Source organism: Borostomias antarcticus, assembly GCF_949987555.1.
Source record: "Borostomias antarcticus genome assembly, chromosome: 1".
NCBI classification, from domain to species: Eukaryota; Metazoa; Chordata; class Actinopteri; order Stomiiformes; family Stomiidae; genus Borostomias; species Borostomias antarcticus.
This window is the reverse complement of record NC_140234.1, coordinates 24,489,618-24,510,536: the sequence shown is the minus strand read 5'-3', so window position 1 is coordinate 24,510,536 and position 20,919 is coordinate 24,489,618. Positions and strand designations below refer to the sequence as shown.

The following is a 20,919-nucleotide window of genomic DNA, read 5'->3' as shown; positions in this document are numbered from 1 at the left end:
TGGGTGACGGCCCGTCCGTTGGTAGAGAGGAGTGTGTTCTGGCAGGTGAACAGGGCCGGCTGGGCCCCCCTCCCCCAGCACACCTCCAGCCCCCCCTGGCCTCCAGCATCGTACCTGCAGGGCAGGATCGCCCCCCCTCCCCACTCACACACCACCGTCTCCAGGGAGCCATGCACACACTCTGGAGGGGGCAGACGCACACACACACATACAGGCATGCACACACAGACACACACACAGGCACACGCACACACAGACAGTCATAAATTCACATGCACAGGTACACACACAAACATTTTTCCCTTTTCAATAGTGTATTAGGGTGTTCGTACTAGCACCATCTAACACTGCTGGTCAGTAAGTTGTCCAATTACACTCCTGATCACTAAGTTATCAGATCACACTCCTGATCAGTAAGATATCAGAACACACTCTTGATCAGGAAGTTATCCTAGACAATCAGTAAACTGTCCCAGCAGTCCTACTGAGCCTTTCCCCTCCTAACTGCAGTCTCACAGCCTGACTCACCTGCCGCCAGAGAGAGAGAGAGGAGGATGTGGAGAGGAGGCCGCATGTTGTCCTGTGATCAGCACATCCAGACACACACCGTTTTGTGAAGCTACACTTCCCTTTTTCCTCCAGTATTTATTTATAAACGGGGACAGCTGGAGCTCTGACGGATGTCTAGAGATCTCGCGCACGCCCCAGACAGGATGTAGAGATAGAGACTGTAGATAAAGATATACATTAGGTACATGTACAGAGATACACAAATAAAGGCCCAATTCCAATACCTCCCCCTTAGCCCTAGCCCCTAGTTTTGGAGTGTCCTTGACTGGGTAGTGGCCCTTCAGAATGGAGCCACAAGGGATAGGGGTTGAAATCTTTACCTAAGAAATGTGACACAACTCGCTACGTCTTCAATCGGAATTCTATTAGTGGCCTGATTTTCTGTGGATTCCCTGGGATGTTACAGTATGACTATTATTATTATAGTGACAAATCTGACCAAATTTCAAGACAGAACAAGACAGATTAATCAATTGTACAGCCAACGGGACATGGAATCAACTGTCACTCAAAAATAGTTGTTTACACAAAGTTAGCAGAGATTAGTATAAGTTTATGGTTTAAATTGACAAACATATGTGATGGTCCTGGCACAATTCAATAGGGATCAAGAATTTATTTTTCTCAATGCATTCACTACCATTCGTATTTTTTCTGATTTAAGGTCCCATGGGGGTTTTCTCTTCCTGCTTCCACTTACAGAAGGTACTCTATTGAAGTGAATGAAGGAATGCTCAGTGTCAGTTGGGATTTGATTTTGGGGACACAAGCAGGCTCTCTTAAAGACACAGGCACCTTTTTATGACTACTGTGGTAACATTTATATTCCTTCCTTCCACCCTTTTTATGACTACAGAGGTAGCACTCACTTCAACGTCCATACGAACACCTCAATAACTACTGCTCGGCCCCAATCAATAAACGATGGTTCTACTGTAAATGAACACCACAAGAAGAGTTGGTCCATGCTTCCTCTGTGGTTGGCTAAGGTTATTTTCACGTTTGAGAAGACTGAGGCAAAATCCCAGATAACTTGACTTAACTACTGCCTTGATAAAGCCTCAAAATCAAAGCCTCACTTACTGGAAGGTCACAGCTTTCTAACTTAAATGTTGTAATCTTAATGTAGGAAACTTAAATATGTCTGAGAATTCACTACCATATAAATCAGTGAGACCATATACTATACCGTACATAAATAAATGAAACCATATAGTTTTCAGTCAAATTAAAATACTTTATTGAAGAGCCTACAGGAAACATGCAACAACATTGTGTTATGTCATTCAGGTTGGTTTGTCTGTGGTTTGAGTCAAATGGTTGTCTTCTTTAAACAACTGCACTGATGCACAATGAACGCAACAGTAGGATTCACTAAACATGTAACCTACTTAAGGAAGGATAATCACGTCACTTCATTTTGCCAATGGACCAGCACAAATGCATAAATAACTCAATTTGATAATTCTCACAAAACCGTTGAATCAGATACAGGGTCAAGTCAGATAGAGCAGAATTGTTCAGTTAGTTCCAGTAGACAAAGCTCTCCATCACACTCTGGACTGGTGAAATGAGTACAAACAACCAAGGGTGCATCATCAGAGGCACAAGTACCTGACCACATCATGCTGCACGGAAGTCAAAACTAGTTCCACTTCTGCTGGTGAGGATGCATGCATTCACATCCTATAGCCAGCTGCCATGTCAGACATGGATAATGTCATGGTGTGCTGGTAGTCATTAGCGCAGATCACATGTAGGGGTGGAATGGTTGTGAAAAGACACGTCTAGCACATGGGTTGAAACTGACGCACACACACACTTCAAATGCTAATCTCCGAGTCCCTGGATTCATCCCACATGCCCACTAGATGTTTTAGTGTATTTGAAAATATTCCATATCCATCCTCTCCATTTAAGTATGTCGCTGTAAATGAACGCACACATCTCTGTTAAAAAAGGCTCAAAGGGGTAGTGTGCTATTTTGGACATTTAGCCCTATTTGTGGTCAGTCTATCATGAGCCTGAAACAGAGACCATCATTCACTGATGGCTCCAGTATTGAGCTAGCTGACGTTTTTCTGCAGGCTGTCTTGCAGACTTACCAGTCTCAGTATGCTGTCCTGTCAAATGTATCGCAGATTACACCGTGCTTCCCATCTGAAAAGCACATTTATCAACGTTTTTCCAACGCATTTATAGGTGCCCTATTGACATCCACTGTAACCCAGTGACAGCCTGCATAAAACTGCCGCTAACTCAATACTGGAGCGATCAGTGAAATTATGTCTCTATGTTTCAGGTTCATGGTAGACAGACCACAAATACTGTAGGGCTAAATGTCCAAAATAGCACACTAACTCATTAATTTCAGAAAATAATTTGTCCGTGTTCATAAACTAGGAACATCAAGGTGAACCAAGTGTGATAACCTTAAAAAGCAAAATATGATACAGCTAAAATACTGGATTTTTGTAAAATTAAAGAAAAAATAGAGTACTTAAAAACAAAACCACTAATTTATGGGAGTACAAGCCTTGAACATGTTCGTTCTCTCGATCACTGCCGTTGTCTGTCTCCAAAGGGTCAGTTCCAGTGGTCAAAGACCCCTCCTCCCCCAAGACATCAGTAACAAGTAGAACTAAAATAATCAGCAAGCCATCATCTACACATCTTTCAAGGAAGAGTTAATTAGAGAAATATCAGCTGAATCATGCATGTTCCAGCTTGGTTGCAGCAGCTCTGTAGACCAGAGGACATCCCTGCACCTCTGCACATACATCACCCTGTTCTTCCTTTACAGAACACACACACACACTTTTCCTTTACAGAACACACACACTTTTCTACATTTACATTAATGAATTCAAAAACAACAAACCCACAACAACAAAACGTTGCTTGCTTTGCAGAAACACAGACTTGGAAATGACTGGAAGGTCAACCTCAAGCAGGAGTAACAACCCAGGCGAAGCCTGAGGAGAAAACCACTTCCTGGGTCTGCAGGAAATGACAAGACTACTTCCTGGTCAGAACCCCACATGGGAGAGGCTGGAGATAAAGGGCTTTCAGCGCCCCCACCTCGAACAGCCCTCTTCAGCCCCTTATTAGAGCACCTCTCTCTTTTTACCAATGTCTTTCTCTCTTTCTTCTTCTCAGCGCTGTTGCTGAGGACGAGCAGCTGGTGAGACTCAGATATCAATCCTCCAGAAGCTAGGGGCCTTCATCACTCTAGTTCCTCTTCCTCAGTCCTCACAGGCGTCAGCTCCATCCATCCCTCTGTGTGCGGCTGCCTCAGACTGAGGCGCGGCTGGCCTGACAAACACACGGCAAGCATCCGGCTGGACCAGACCGCCCAGTAACCAACACTCAGTCATCCGGCTGGACCAGACCGCCCAGTAACCAACACTCAGTCATCCGGCTGGACCAGACCGCCCAGTAACCAACACTCAGTCATCCGGCTGAACCAGACCGCCCAGTAACCAACACTCAGTCACTCACTGTTCCTTCCTCAACTCTCCATCTCTCCTCCCCCCTGGGTACAGACCTTCACGCTCCCTCAACAAGTCTCTCGCTGTTCACACACAGACACACGCACACGCACACACACACACACACACGCCTCACCACGAGAGGGGGGAAAAACTCATCTGATAAAATGACAATTCCTCATTCCAGATGAGTGGCTGTATCTCTTGTGTTTAATCCCTCCCTCTCTCTCGTCTTCTCTACTCTCTCTGTGTCAGCGTGTTCCTCCACCTCCGGTTGAGTGGCCAGCGGGTTCAGCGGTTGGGATCTCTGGGTCTGGTGTCTGGCCCGGTTCAGCCCACTTTGGCCCAGCTGAGGAATGCGGGGATGTCCCGGACGGGGACGTTGCGGGTCAGAGCTTTGACCCGCAGGTTCCGGTCGTCTGTGAGGAGAACCACCTCCCTCCTCAGACGCACCGGCCGGTCTGACCGCAGGGAGGGAGAGACTTTAGAAAACTACTCATCACATTACGACAGAAGCAGGATCCTCTGACACTAATGTTCATAGTTTGTGTGTGTGTGTGTGTGTGTGTGTGTGTGTGTGTGTGTGTGTGTGTGATACATACTTCTCTGTGCTGGCATGAAGTCCCTGGCCTTGTCTTTGCAGTAATGGAGACAACAGGACAGGATCACATCATCATTGTTTCCCTGGAACATGAGTGACAGATTCACAAATGTGGCTGAGAGCCCAGACCACCCCTGAATGCATTTCATCGCTCTGCCAAAAGTGAATGGGTTGTAAACTGGCCGATGCTACACCCCCCCTCCACTTTTTTTTTTTCGTGGACCCGCCCCGTGATTCGGATCTGTTCCAGAATGTAATGGGTTCTAAGTTGGACCATGCTACACCCTTCCACTGACTTTCGGGAAAATTGGTCAAGTAGTTTTTGTGTAATCCTGCTTACAGACAGACAAACAAACAAACACGCGCCATGGAAAACATGACCTCTGGCCCTGCGCTGTCGCTGGGGCGCAGATAACAGCCCCATGTGCCTTAGAGGCTACTGCAACGGGTCAGGCTACTGCAAAATCTACATTAGCTGTGAAGGATGGAAGTATTTTGTTAACATCTATATTGGATGTTTTCTATACATTTCTATAGAAATTGTGATTATATTGGTCATTATTGCCTTGATAATTGTATTGTAAAAAGGTAATATCGTGACAGCCATGACAGACAGACACACACACATACCAGTTGTCCCGAGGTGTCCTCACTGCGGAAGGCGATGGAGTCCAGCTGGCTGCCTCTGCTGGTCAGCGCTCTGAGGCAGGGCTCCCTGGCCTCGAACCCCCGCTCCAGGAAGGCCACCGCCACGCGGGCCTTCTCCTGCACGCCCTTCACATGGCCAGCCCTGGCGCCGGGGGCACCCCGGCCCCCCCTCCCCACGCCCCCCCCGCCACTCTCCTGCCCCTTGGCCAGGCCGTCCAGCTCTGTGATCACTGGGAGGAGCAGAGACCAACACACGTCAACACGCCACCCCCCAACACACAGTCCTATGTTGAGTCTGGGGGTTCTCTGTGCCTCACCTATGAGAGGCACCACCAGGATGTAGAGGCTGGACTGCAGCAGCGTGTTCAGCCCCTCCAGGTGGTCGATGAAGCCGTTGGTATCGGGGACCAGGAAGAGAGGACGCACCTCCAGCTCCAGCTGGCCACACGTCTGCAGCACCTCCTGGAGCATCAACACACACACACACACACACACACACACACACACACACACACACACGTGCGCACACGCGCACACACACACACACACACACACACATCACAACAACATGGTCAATACACTAAACACCTGTATGTGCATAGAGTGCAGGTGTTCAAATCTCTAATTGTAGGGGAAATACTAGTCTCTCTTCAGACTGAAATATCATGTTGAACCGCTGCGCTCCGCATTCTACATAATAGAGTCTGGGCCACTTCGCCGCCCGAGCTGGTGTTCTGAGGGCGTATCGACGGGTCAGAATTGAAAGAGTGACAGGTCGTGGCAGCAAATGAGAGACGCTAGCCCAGGTTAGATGGGCGGGGCATATCTATGGGTGGGAGCGCCTGATAGCGAAAGGGATTCCTGCAAAACCAATGAATTGCCAGGATTTGAGCACCAGAATTTTGCATGAAGTCTCCCAGACCCACAGAGATCTGCAGCATGCAGTAACGTAGTTAGCGTAGCTTATGTAGTGTATCAGCGAAAGACCTCTCATGCGTCTGCCGTTAAGACTAGGGATGGGCATTTTCTGTTATTGTAATACTCGAGTACTCTATATTCATAATGAACGAGTACTCGAGTACTCGCTGTTCTGTAGCCTACCGTAAAAATAAATCCGGGAGGTCCGTGGCCATCGATGTAGGCCTACAGTAGGCTATGTGCCCGATTAAGTAAACGTGCCCGCCTGTTAAATTATCCAGACGTATTTCGTTATAGCGAATTTGCATATGAATAAACAACCAACAATTTAAGCCATTCAATCCAATTGCATTTATTAAAGAACAAACGTCACAGCGGACATACTGTGTTCTTTAACTTATCTTTTCCGTTCGTTTGGCGTCGCATCGTCGTGAGCTAGCCGGGCTAGCAAATGATGTGATTCGGGGTTGTTGTCCAGTCGTCTAATTCATGGTTTCGTTGTGCTTTAACCGCATGTGGTTGAGCATTGAGCTGGTTTGCTTATGATAATCAAGTTTCACATTGCAGATTTTGCACTGCACACTGTTTTCCCCTTCTTTCTCAAAGTATTTCCAGACTGTACTTTTACGAGCAGCAGACATGTTGCGATTGATGCGAGTAGCCTCACGCAGGTAGCCAAAAACACAGTGCGCAGGTGCATGAATAACGAAGCTTTTTTTTTTTTCAGTGAAACAATTACTCGCCATGGTTACTCGAGTACTGACGTCAACAACGAGTACTCGAGTACTCGTGCCCATCCCTAGTTGAGACTAGAGAAATACATGATATTGCTCTCTCTAATGTAGGCTACTGACTGATATGTCTTTATAGATATGCTCTCTACTAATGTACTTACTATATTTTGATTTTTTCCCCTTATGTACAGGATTTTCATGAATCGTTTTCTAATGCACTAATGACTGTGTTGTATTTGTGCTACTGATATTGTATTGATAGATGTTTTTCTACTGATGACTGATAGATGTGCCCCTCTGTCTCTTTTTCTAGTATCTTTTTTCTGGTGTATTTTTTGCTTTGCATTGAGTGTTGAATATATGGATCCTGCTGTGCGATCATGTGCTCTTTAGTCACTGGCTTCCCCAGACCAGCCTCATCACTGGTGGAATGTAAACGTTGTCTGGTTGTTATTCTGCCCCTCCTGCTCCCCTCCCCCTGTGATCAGCCCAGGATGGCCCGACCAGAACCACTCACCCCCCCCCCCCCTGTGATCAGCCCAGGATGGCCCGACCAGAACCACTCACCCCCCCCCCCCCAGTGATCAGCCCAGGCCAGCCCAGTACCACTCACCCCCCCCCTCTAGTGATCAGCCCAGGCTGCCCTGTCCAGAACCAGGCTTGCCCAGCCCAGTACCACTCACCCCCCCCAGTGACTTGCCCAGCCCAGCCCAGTACCACTCACCCCCCCAGTGATCAGCCCAGCCCAGCCCAGTACCACTCACCCCCCCAGTGATCAGCCCAGCCCAGCCCAGTACCACTCACCCCCCCAGTGATCAGCCCAGCCCAGCCCAGTACCACTCACCCCCCCAGTGATCAGCCCAGCCCAGAGCCAGGCTAGCTCCTCCCAGTACCACTCACTCCCCCGCAGTGATCAGCCCATTCCAGCCCAGTACCACTCACCCCCCCCCCCAGTGATCAGCCCAGCCCAGTACCACTCACCCCCCCCCAGTGATCAGCCCAGCCCAGTAACACTCACCCCCCCCAGTGATCAGGCCAGTCTGCCCCGCCCAGAGCCAGCCCAGCCCAGCCCAGTACCAGACCAGCCCAGACCAGCCCAGCTCAGCAACAGCTCAGCTGCCTTTTCTCTCATGATGACTCTGATGAACTCACATAGAAACCTTAGTCTTTTACCTCCACCTACTAAAACGGCGTGAATGTCCTGTGTGCTCCAGCGACTCCTCCTGTGCTCAGGGAAGCTTGTTTGTGTGTCCGGCTCACGTTACCTGGATCTTGTCCCTGCGTTTCTGCTGCTGGGCCAGCTTGCTAGCGAGGGCGTGGCGTCGGGCCCTCAGCTCCCTGAAGTCGTCCTCGCTGGCTCCGCCCTCCTCGGTGTCCCCATCTCCCTCTGACGCAGACAGGGACGACTCCTCCTCCACGATGACATCATCGGTCTGCAATGAAAACGGCGGAGACTCATGTTGCCGACCCGTCTGATGACATCACCTCCATCCATCCTTCACCTCAGCTGATCGCTAAACAGAGGAGAGGAGGAGAAGAAGAATGCCGCCCACCTCTCTCTCCGTCTGGGAGTCCTGTCTGCTTCTGGCATTGGTCAGCCGGGTGAGAGAGGGCGAGGTTGCCATGGAGACGTATTTCCCTCCCTTGAAGGCCAGAAGAGGCTCTTCCTGTCCACACAGCGCCTCCAGGAAGTACTTCAGCACCGTCACTCTCTTACAGTCAGCCGCGATCGCCTGCAGAGAGGGAGGGAGAGAAACACAGAAGCTTCCAACGTGCACTAATCCTCCATCCTTCTCCAACTTCCCTTCCCCTCATCCATGTTCAACAAATCCTCTACCTAACCTCCTCCCTCCATCCCCTCTCACTCTACCACCACTCTCTCTACCTCCACTTCTATCTCTCCTCCTCCACCCTCCACCCCTCCTCTCCACCTCCACTTCTATCTCTCCATTCCTGATGTCATTACATCAAGGTCCACAATGGAAATAAGTCAATTACTTTGTGTTAACCTTGACAATGTTTTTTTAAGCTATTGATGTAAAAATCAAATTAGGTTTTTAAAAATTTCTTGTCAAATAAACTAAACTAAACCCTCCACCCCACCTCTCTCCACCTCCACGTCTCTCTCCTCCTCCCTCTCCCCTTCCATATCTCTCTCCAGCTCGCTCTTCACTACCACCTTTCTCCCTCTTTCCCTCTCCATCCCTATTCTACACAGAACAGAAATGCCTCTAACTTCATTTAGTTAAAAAAAAAAAGTGACCACAGACTAGTTTTTCCTTTAACCTGTCATTATAAAATAAATGTAGATTGCACAGTGTAATGGCTATAGAAAAATGATCCCATCTGCCATTGGAGAGGTTCCTTATAAACCTCTCTTCTGTCTGCCACTGGGTATGATCTCCCAGGAAAAACAAGCCAAGGTTTATGGCTCAACGGACGTGCGTCATCCATCTACAACCAAAGCCAGGCTGCTGGTGATACTGCTACCAGAAAATGAACCAGGAGCTACAAAGACATCTATGTTAGTTTCTGGAACAAAATAAATCAAATATCTAACGTTCTATAACTAGGTAACTATGTTTGTTTTTGGCTGCTAGTTTGTCAACAATAGCAAATGGCGATGTTCCTTCAGGGATCATGGGCTCATTCAGAGCTGGTTGCCCTGGGAGATGCCCGTCCTTCACCGGACGCCCCAGGCAGGGGGTCACAGGGAGGTCAGCTCATTCATGTGTGTGTTCAACCTGCTGGGTCCCAACAGAACAGGCTCATTCCTGCTCTCGCTCTCACCTCCATTCTGAGTCTAGCATCGCAGTGAGGGAGAGATGGATTCCGTGTGTGTGTGAGTCTAGTATTCAAGTCGAGTGCTGAGCTCCTCCCTCCCTCTCCCCAAGTAGTCTGATTCACTCACTCACTCACACACACACACACACACACACACACACACACACACACACACACACACACACACACACACACACACACACACACACACACACAGAATCCATCCCTCCCTCGCTCCTCATCGCAAGCTGCCTGCTGTCTGCTCCCCACATGAACATGCTCCTATTCAAGTGTTCAGACAGAAATGATCCATTGTCCTTTCTTTCTTTCTTTCTTTCTTTCTTTCTTTCTTTCTTTCTTTCTTTCTTTCTTTCTTTCTCTTTCTTTCTTTCTTTCTTTCTTTCTTTCTTTCTTTCTTTCTTTCTTTCTCCCTAACCCTCACGTTTTACCCATCTAAAATGAGCAGTGGTGAAGAGTCCCTATATCCTGTTATGATCAAGGAGTTGATAAGCAGACAGATTGTTCTATTGAACTGTACAAGCTAAATGTGTATGGCTTTGCGACAGCGGCACCAAGAATAATCCCACTTTGAAACACTAGGGGGGGACAAAGGGGGGAAAGTTGACAACTTCTCTGTGGACTCTTGAACTAACCATAGTTCATGATTACCTTAGAGGAAGTGAACAAATCTACAGAGATGTCAGTCATTAAACTCTCCAAGAAATACCAAGCAGATTTTGCAAGTAGAAAGTCAATTCATGGGCAGAATGTCTCAAATATTATGAAATTCAGACAGACAGGTAACGCATTCTACTAATTTTCGGTCCATTTTCTGACTGACTAGTGTGGCAGGAGCCTTAAGATCGTTGTCCATCGCAGGGCGTTCACCCTGACTCCTGTGGTTCTCTTTGTCCACTAGTGCGGGTCGCCATAATGAAAGAACATAGAGATATCCAGTACCACCGACACAACAGAGATATCCAGACTGATGACGGGCCCACAATGCCTTGCTGCTATGGAGTTTGAGCCATCACGTTCTCCAGAGAAGAACCTGAGTGTGCTCGTGTGTTTGTTTGTGCACTACTTTTTGAAATAACGTTGACTACAGTTGGACTGCATAGTTTCCTACCATGGAAAACAAGAAACCCTCTCACTCTAACCCACAACTATCAACTCAAACACATCAGACTTCAGAATCAGGCCAAACCCCGCAACCCCCCCCCCCTCACTGTGTCTGTGTGGCGGTCCACGTAGCAGGGCTCCTGGGGGGCCCCCAGCAGGGGGACGAAGCCGGCCAGCAGCCTGTCCTCCTCCAGCAGCAGCAGCCTCAGCTCCTCGTCCCCGTCCCCTCCGTCCCCGTCCACCTTGTAGAGCGGCGCCTCCCCGTGGTCGACGCGCGCCAGGGCGTTACACAGCTCCGCCAGGCAGCTCCACACGTCTGGGCCGCCGCTGGGGAGGAGGAGGACGGAAGGATGAGAGAGAGAGTGAGTGAGTGAGTGAGTGAGTGAGTGAGTGAGTGAGTGAGTGAGTGAGTGAGTGAGTGAGCGAGCGAATGAGTATGTGAGCGAGCGAGCCCTAAGCCCTCACGCACTTAGCGGAAACGCACCTCAATGTCTGTGTGGATATTGGGATTGGGCATGAAAGAGAGAGAGTGAGTGACAAAAAAAGAGAGTGCGTGAGTGAGAGAAAGAGTGAGTGAATGAGTGAGTGAGTGAGTGAAAGAGAGATATAGATGTAGTGAGAAAAAAAAGAGTGAATGAAAGAGAGTGAGTGAGTGAGTGAGTGAGTGAGTGAGTGAACGGTAAGGGTGTACTCACTCAATACTGCTGGGTGGGGGGTTCCACTGGTCAGGGTGGCCGAGCATCCAATCAGACCACACCTTGATGCTGGGCAACAGGTCTCTCAGGTCCAATGGGAAGGCAGAAACCATCACCATGCCCTCCAGCTCCTCCCCTTCATCTCCCTCCTCTCCATCCTGCCTCGTGATTGGCTCTGGGAGAGTGGGGAGGGGCAGCGCTCGTTACAAAGGAAACGGTGGCTGTGTTCGAAATGGCATACTAACGTACTATTCATAGTATGTATGATGTAAATTTGAGTATGTAGTGCGTTCCCACTACATAGTACGTGAAATTTGTGTATGTGAGAAATGTCCGGATGTATACTAGATTAGCTAGAATTGCCACAACTGCCTCAAAATGCATTGTTCCTCTTCGGTCTTTTCAAACTGCACATTTGCGGACTGCGAGGCTGATGGCAGCGTCTACAAATATTTACACTGGCAAGCACAATGCTGCCATGAATGATGATGCTATTTGTTTGATGCATGAAGATTAAATGATAGTCACACAATGAATTAGTCTGTCAGTGGTCAGATACTTTAAGAACTTGTAATTGAAGAAGATTCTCTTTTTTCTCCATCCCAACTGTTCACATCACATACCAGCGTGGGGTACTGCAAGTTAAAGTGAGCTGGCTGAAAAGATACTAGGCTACTTAGCTACCTATTTTTGGGATGAGCCGATTCCGTCGTCTGGTAAGCATGGTTGGATAAAATGATAAGATGTTGATATATAATAAGATTTATGATGTTGGCGGATGGTGAGTGAACGTGAAGCAGGAACTAATGAGGAAATAGCAACTAGCCATGAATGTGTTAGTACAAGATACTGTTGTGCTGGTTTGCTGTGCAACATACCAACTGATAAGATGTTACACATAGCTAGCTAGAGATATCTGCCGCAAATCATTTTACAACTTGTTTATTTGTTGGATGTTTCTATCCAATCCCACAGTTAAGGTAGACTAATGTTACAGAAGAGGGGACTCAGCCAGCGATCTTGTGGGAGCAGATTCTAGACGGAGCAGATTGTAATTTGGATAAAACAGGTTATTTTGGATAAACTGACCACATACTAAATGGTTACTTTCTCACTTGAAAACATTAAAACTGAATAAAATGACATAGTAACTCTTCTAGAGCCAAAAGTACAACAGTTTTATCCTGCATTAAAATCCCTACTATCGCTGCCGGAAAAAAATAAATAAATAATTTTTTAACATTTTTAGGGCCCGAGCACTGGCGGTGCGAGGCCCTATTGAAACTCGAAGGATTATTAGGGCCCGAGCACTGGCGGTGCGAGGCCCTATTGAATTTCGAAGGATTATTATTATTATTCTCCTTATTCTCCTTCTTCTTCCGAAACAAATGCCTTTTTGGCGGCCTAAACATCAATGAAAACGGATGAAACTTTGCAGATACATCAGTCCCGGTGAAAATCGGATATATCATTGGTGACGGAAATGGGTGTGGCAAAACGGCTCAAGAGCGCCCCCTGGAAAGTTTCAAATGGCGAGCCCCACCTTTCAATTTGATGTAGGCGAACGAAATTCGGAGGGCATATGTATTTCAGCGAGCCACACTTAAATGTTTCTTGGAGCTATACCCAACATGCAACAGGAAGTCCGCCATTTTGCTCTTAATGTGCCATTTTGTCCTTGTTTTGACCATTTCCATGCCTCGTACTTCGACGAACTCCTCCTACAGATTTCATCCGATCAACTTCATATCGGGTCAGCTTCATCTTAAGACCTTTGTGATCAAAAGTTATCAAAAAAATTGAGTTTTCACCAAACACCCTTGCCGTGGCGCCCCGCCAAAGTTTGACATTTCGCCATAAAACACGATGTCCTCATAACTCCTCCATACATTATCGGATTTGTCCGATATATCTCACGCTTCATGACGGTTCTGTCCTGAACACATCTATGTGTCAGTATTGCGTCATACTTATAGCGCCACCTATTGGTGAAACAGTACGTCCTCATAACTCCTCCATACATTATCCGATTTGTCCGATATGTCTCACGCTTCATGACAGTTCTGTCCTGAACACATCTATGTGTCAGTATTGCGTCATACTTATAGCGCCACCTATTGGTGAAACAGGAAGTCCTCATAACTCCTCCATACATTATCCAATTTGTCCGATATATCTCACGCTTCATGACGGTTCTGTCCTGAACACATCTATGTGGCAGTATTGCGTCATACTTATAGCGCCACCTATTGGTGAAACAGGAAGTCCTCATAACTCCTGCATACATCATCCGATTTGCACCAAATTGCTGACGCTTCATGAAGGTCACCTTCTGAACACATCTATGCGTCGGTATTGAGTTACACTTACAGCGCCACCTACTGGTGAAACAGGAAGTACTCATAACTCCTACATACATTATCCGATTTACTCCAAATTGCTCATGCTTGATGAAGGTCGCATCTTGAACACATCTGTAGGTCAGTATTGCGTCATACCTACAGCGCCACCTACTGCTTACAGGAAGTCCTCATAACTCCTACATACTTTGTCCGATTTACACAACATTTCTCACGCTTCATCAAGGTACTGTCCTGAACACATCTATGCGTCGGTATTGAGTCATGCTTAGAGCGCCACCTACTGGTGACAGGAAGTTTCTGTCAGTACTGGACACCGAAATAGCACACCCTTTAACGGCGCCACACCCCGACCCGCGTGGGGTGCGAGGGCCCGCTCACTGCTGCTCGCAGCACTAGTTATTATTCTTCTTCTCCTTCTTCTTCTCCTTTACTCCAAACAAATGCCTTTTAGGCGGCCTGAACATCGATGAAAACGGATGAAACTTTGCAGATACGTCAGTCCCGGTGAAAAATTTGATAATTCATGGGTGACGGAAATGGGCGTGGCAAAACGGCTCAATAGCGCCCCCTGGAAAGTTTAAAATGGCGAGCCCCACCTTTCAGTTTGATGTAGGCTAACGAAATTCGGTGGGCATATGTATTTCATCGAGCCACACTTAAATGTCTCTTGGAGCTATACCCAACATGCAACAGGAAGTCCGCCATTTTGCTCTTAATGTGCCATTTTGTCCTTGTTTTGACCATTTCCATGCCTCGTACTTCGACGAACTCCTCCTACAGATTTCATCCGATCAACTTCATATCGGGTCAGCTTCATCTTAAGACCTTTGTGATCAAAAGTTATCAAAAAAATTGAGTTTTCACCAAACACCCTTGCCGTGGCGCCCTGCCAAAGTTTGACATTTCGCCATAAAACACGAAGTCCTCATAACTCCTCCATACATTATCCAATTTGTCCGATATATCTCACGCTTCATGACGGTTCTGTCCTGAACACATCTATGTGTCAGTATTGCGTCATACTTATAGCGCCACCTATTGGTGAAACAGGAAGTCCTCATAACTCCTCCATACATTATCCAATTTGTCCGATATATCTCACGCTTCATGACGGTTCTGTCCTGAACACATCTATGTGTCAGTATTGCGTCATACTTATAGCGCCACCTATTGGTGAAACAGGAAGTCCTCATAACTCCTCCATACATTATCCAATTTGTCCGATATATCTCACGCTTCATGACGGTTCTGTCCTGAACACATCTATGTGTCAGTATTGCGTCATACTTATAGCGCCACCTATTGGTGAAACAGGAAGTACTCATAACTCCTCCATACATTATCCAATTTGTCCGATATATCTCACGCTTCATGACGGTTCTGTCCTGAACACATCTATGTGTCAGTATTGCGTCATACTTATAGCGCCACCTATTGGTGAAACAGGAAGTCCTCATAACTCCTCCATACATTATCCAATTTGTCCGATATATCTCACGCTTCATGACGGTTCTGTCCTGAACACATCTATGTGTCAGTATTGCGTCATACGTATAGCGCCACCTATTGGTGAAACAGGAAGTCCTCATAACTCCTGCATACATCATCCGATTTGCACCAAATTGCTGATGCTTCATGAAGGTGGCCTTCTGAACCCATCTATGTGTCGGTATTGAGTCACACTTACAGCGCCACCTACTGGTGAAACAGGAAGTCCTCATAACTCCTACATACTTTGTCCGATTTACACAACATTTCTCACGCTTCATCAAGGTACTGTCCTGAACACATCTATGCGTCGGTATTGAGTCACGCTTAGAGCGCTACCTACTGGTGACAGGAAGTTTCTGTCAGTACTGGACACCGAAATAGCACACCCTTTAACGGCGCCACACCCCGACCCGCGTGGGGTGCGAGGGCCCGCTCACTGCTGCTCGCAGCACTAGTTATTTTTTTATTTTCTGTTTGCAAATAACACAGTAGAATAGTGAATAACAGGTATAGCAAACATAGCAAACATTTCCACCCTGTTCTTCCCATCCAACACCCCTAACACCTAACTACAAACATAAAAATAAAATAAAATGAAATGACTAAGTAAAATAAAGGGTGTTTTGTCAGATCAGTGCAGCACATCATAACTCTACTCCCTCTGAGCTAGAATCCCCGCGACACCCATCAGTAACGACTTTCGCGATCAGGCGCTCCCACCCATAGATATGCCCCGCCCATCTAACCTGGGCTAGCGTCTCATTTGCTGCTATGACCTGTCACTCTTTCAATTCTGACCCGTCGATACGCCCTCAGAACACCAGCTCGGGCGGCGAAGTGGCCCAGACTCTATTATGTAGAATGCGGAGCGCAGCGGTTCAATGTGATATTTCAGTCTGGAGAGAGACTAGCGTCCGTCAAGTATTGATAACACGACTAGTATTTTACTAATTCGTTTTTTTAATTTGATGAACATGGGTGCTGATACAGAAAATGAACTAAATGGGCTTTTAAAAAGCAACACGACGGTGGGTAAGTAATGCGCCGGTGTTTGACCTGTGTGTCCTACCTAGTCAACCTACTGGTGGTGGATTGTACTAGACTGACTTGATAAATGACACCATGTGAGAACGGGATGGAGTGCTTGTGTGTGTGTGTGTGTGTGTGTGTGTGTGTGTGTGTGTGTGCGTGTGTGTGTGTGTGTTTACCTGCAGGCGTCTCTCTCAGTAGTTCTGTGCAGCGCTGGACCAGCAGTCCAAACATGGCCAGGCCCAGGGCGGTGGTCTGCTCCTGCAGCACTGACCTCACGTCCCCGTCTACATCTGACACACACACGCACATGCATGCACACACACACGCGCACGCACACACACACACACACACACACACACACACGCACGCACACAAAACAAGAAGAGCTGCTCTTAGGACTTCACAATCAGTGCCAGCTAGGTGTCTTGCTGTGTGCATGTGTGTGTGTGCATGTGTGTGTGTGTGCAGTGTTTCCCCTAGGATTGTTTTCAGGAGGTGCGCAGGCCCCCCGATACTAGTGCTGTTGCAAGGCGGGCATGTCAGGGATACATGGTGTCCACATTGTCGTCATATCTATGCAGTAAGGCGTTTGTTAGCATAGATATCCATGTTTGTTAGTATCAGCAATAAAACAAGTAAGCCTACATAGGTAAATACATAATATATAATAAATAATATTTATACCACGGCCTGGGTGAATACTCGATTCTGATTGTTCTGGAGGGGTGTGCATTATCTCTCGACAGATGCATGGCTAGAGCCTCATCACAGCTAGAGCCTCATCACAGTTCTCACAAATCACAAATCAATGTGCTTGTTTCCCCTCAGCATTGCAATGAAACAGCCTTTTAATCTTGGCTCTACGGCTGCAAATATGTCACTTCAGATTATTCTTTTTCCAAGACAGAGATATGTATGTGAAGAGGCAATTGCTGGATTCTAATACCTTGTTCCTTCACTTATAATGACACATCCCGTCCTTGCAATTCAGATGCTAGTTTTTGCTATGTTAAACTCCATTGATTTATGCTAAAAATGTTATCAATCTAAAAGCTTCTGGGGTCTTTCAGGAGGGGTGGGGGTTCCTGTTGGGCAATAGTAGGGGAAACACTGGTGTGTGTGTGTGTGAGTTACCTCTGCTCTGAGCGTTGTGGATAGTGAACATGTTGATGGTGATGATCTGCAGCATGCGTGTGCTGCCCAGGGGGGAGGGGCTGTGATGGAGAAGAGCCCGGAACTCCTGAAGAGCACGGCTGGCCACCCCAGGGAACGACTCCATACTGGAACACGAACACGCACACGCACACACATACACACGCACATGCACACGCACACACACACAAACGCGCACGCATGCATGCACACACACGGGGGGTGGGGTGGGGGGGTTCAATGAGGGCAATAAACATGATTTGGATGAGAGAGAACAGAATACTCACCCCACTTTAGTGAAGAGCTTTCCGTGGCCATGGAGGAAGCTCAGAATGAACCTCTTGTTGAGCTGAGGGGAGAAACACAAAAGCACAGAGTGTGGGTTAAGATGAGGGAACCCAGAAACATCTCAACATTTCAGTACCTCCTAAAATATACCTGCCAGCAGGACTGAGGGGGCAAGCAGCAGTCCAGCAGGGCAGACAATAGCAACGTGATGTGATCACGTTAAAAGCACAGCTGCTAATATTATGTGAATTGAGCAGAGATTGGGTTTAACTGAGATATGACCCTCGCAAGATTTATATACACACACACGCACACACACACACACAATAACAACACATTTTAGGCCTGGATTACACTACTGCGTTTGTTCATTGCTACGTTTTTGAACGGGGAAAATGACCCGTGATTACATGCGATATTGCACGTAAAGATCTGTTCAGATCTCTCATCACACTAACACACCCGAAAACGCATATCACACCATCATTAAAGAGCATATCAAACAGGGGATTTTACGAGTTTGAGCTGTAGAAATCAAGGGTATATTTCTCTTGGCTAGTAGCATAGTCTAGAATGTTGGGAGTTTAAAATGCATCTGTCCAGCCATCCAGTCACCAACAAATACAAATACAAATACATTTTAATCCCCGTTGGTGTTCCATGTCTGGTGCAAAAAGCCTACTTTCATTTCAATCTATAATTGTTCAATGTCAATCTGCACTGCTGTGATAATATTATAGCCTATTATAGCCCAAAATCTCCACCCGTGTTGGATCTTCATTCATTAAGAGATCTTCAGTATGTGATTGGTTGAAGCAGAGTTCCTTTTTATTTTTGGTACAAACACAACGCAGAGTCAACAAACAGAGTCAACTGAGCAATTTCCAACAAAAGCCAACACTACCCAGAATCTTCCAGGCCACCCCATCAGCCACTTTCTGTATCCGCCACTGCTAGTGTGTGTGTGTTTATGTAGGTTTGTGTGTGTGTGTGTGTATGATTGTGTGCGTGACAGTGAAAGGACTCACGTCGCTGGCATTGAGGTTCCCCAGTTCTCCGTCCTGCTCAGAGTCTCTGCTGGACTCGCTCCCGCCCCTGTGTGACGGCACCGCCCCTGTGTGTGCGCTGGGGCGGACCCAGATCTCCACACGCGCCCCCTCCTCTCCACGTCCACCTCCTCCTCGCACCATCGGCCCCTTGGACCTCCCCTCTGACTCTTGCCTCTGTCGGCGCTCCAGCTGGTCAGCCTACATGGGGGGGGGGGAAAGGGACAGGCTTGCCTCAGACAGCATCACATTACAGTCATTCAGCTGAAACCTTTATCCAAAGTGACTTACATAATTGCATTTAACACAGGAAGTTAGTGCACTACTATATCACCAGAACTCACAAGTGAGTCCTTTCTCAAGTGACTAAGAGTATAATCTAGTGCTTAACGTAAAGTGCAAAAGTAAATAAAAAAAAAAAGATAGGTGCTTAAGAGGGACAATCCGGGTAGTACTTCTTGAAGAGGTGAGTTTTTAGCCTATGGTGAAATATGAGATGTCCTGATGTCGGTGGTCAGTTCACTGTGTGGCCAGGACAGAAAAGAGCTGTGGCCATGTCACAACCTCAAACCTGGTTCCATCTCCTAACTGTAGCAGTTAACAGGAAAACATATGCCTGCACCAGTGTGTGTATATATGTGTACCAGTGTGTGTGTGCACCTAGACCCTCATATATTTGTGATTTGTCTCCTTCTTCCTCTTCCTCCGCCCCGACCCAGTGCTGCGCAGCAGATAGAATTACATTATTTTCCATGATGTACCAAAAATGGTTTTATTTTCTGTTGGTTATACTTGGTTCTGTTGGATGGTTGAGGCTTGAAAAGTTTACAGCTCTTAGCACATTTGAGTTATGAACTGAGAGTTGCTCAGTTCGATTTTTTTTCGGCCACAAGATGGGGCAGTGGTGCAGCGTATCAGATATAAACAAGTGGGCGTTTTCATTCCATAAGGTGCCGTTCAGGGGGTGGGGCTCAGCGCCTGGCCGGCATCGCTCATAATAAAAAGAAATTCTGCATTTGCTCCACAGGCAATTACACCGTTGGCTATATTTTCTGTACAGATAGTTATGACTCCCCTAGACCTATTTATTGCATATATAGGATTTTTTTTTTTTTTTTTTTACAAAAAGTGCAGTAAACCGAACAGAGCACCTTTAAAGGACAATGCTCGTTTTTGACAACCGGGACCTTATTTACGACATATTATAAGACGTTTGACTCACCGAGATCACTTTGGTGTAGTTCGGAGGCATGTAGAAGAAATGTAAAATCCAGCGCGAGCCAGTATATCCATGTAATGGCGGTGATCGGGGCAACGAGAATGCAGCTTCTAAAAATCTATTTTCTGCCGCGAAACGGTTGTTTTCATCAATCTGTCTGGATGAATCGCTAGTTGTGCTTACATAGAGCATAACTGTTGTGGTTTTCACATGCCATGATCTTTAGAAACGTCTTTCGAAACGAAATAGCTTCCTCACTTGCTCCAGCACTAATGCGCACAGCGCGCAATCGTTGCTCCAGCACGCTGTGCGCATGCGTGCTGGAGCAAGTGAGGAAGCTATTTTGTGTCTAACGACGTTTCTAAAGATCATATTACAGAGGCATGGGAAATACCACAACAGGCCCCACAGATTGATGAAAACAACCGTTTCGCGGCAGAAAATAGATTTTTAGAAGCTGCATTCTCGTTGCCCCGATCACCGCCATTACATGGATATACTGGCTCGCGCTGGATTTTACATTTCTTCTACAGGCCTCCGAACTACACCAAAGTGATCTCGGTGAGTCAAACGTCTTATAATATGTCGTAAATAAGGTCCAGGTTGTCAAAAACGAGCATTGTCCTTTAATTACCATATGTCCATGATGTAGCAAAAAAGGCTTTTATTTTCTGTATCTCCTGTGTTTTTGAACTATTTAATTGAAATACTATTACATTTCATTCATATAGGCCTATCTTCATTCATGTTGCCTATTTGCACTAT

The 20,919-nt window shown here is 46.9% G+C and overlaps 1 protein-coding gene across 1 annotated transcript in view; it reads right to left on the bottom strand.

Moving 5' to 3' along the window:
- Nucleotides 1-1,869: 1,869 nt before the first annotated feature.
- smg6 (SMG6 nonsense mediated mRNA decay factor) overlaps nt 1,870-20,919 on the bottom strand; it is a 32,097-nt gene continuing 13,047 nt past the window's right edge. Inside the window, exons 7-18 of the mRNA XM_084444219.1 lie at nt 18,918-19,136; nt 17,889-17,950; nt 17,584-17,729; nt 16,626-16,739; nt 11,564-11,738; nt 10,976-11,195; nt 8,516-8,695; nt 8,228-8,395; nt 5,628-5,772; nt 5,293-5,540; nt 4,664-4,745; nt 1,870-4,522 (exon numbers count right to left, since the gene is read on the bottom strand). Coding sequence (XP_084300345.1) covers nt 4,392-4,522; nt 4,664-4,745; nt 5,293-5,540; nt 5,628-5,772; nt 8,228-8,395; nt 8,516-8,695; nt 10,976-11,195; nt 11,564-11,738; nt 16,626-16,739; nt 17,584-17,729; nt 17,889-17,950; nt 18,918-19,136 — 1,890 coding nt within the window. The 3' untranslated portion in view covers nt 1,870-4,391. The remainder of the gene's footprint in view (nt 4,523-4,663; nt 4,746-5,292; nt 5,541-5,627; nt 5,773-8,227; nt 8,396-8,515; nt 8,696-10,975; nt 11,196-11,563; nt 11,739-16,625; nt 16,740-17,583; nt 17,730-17,888; nt 17,951-18,917; nt 19,137-20,919) is intronic.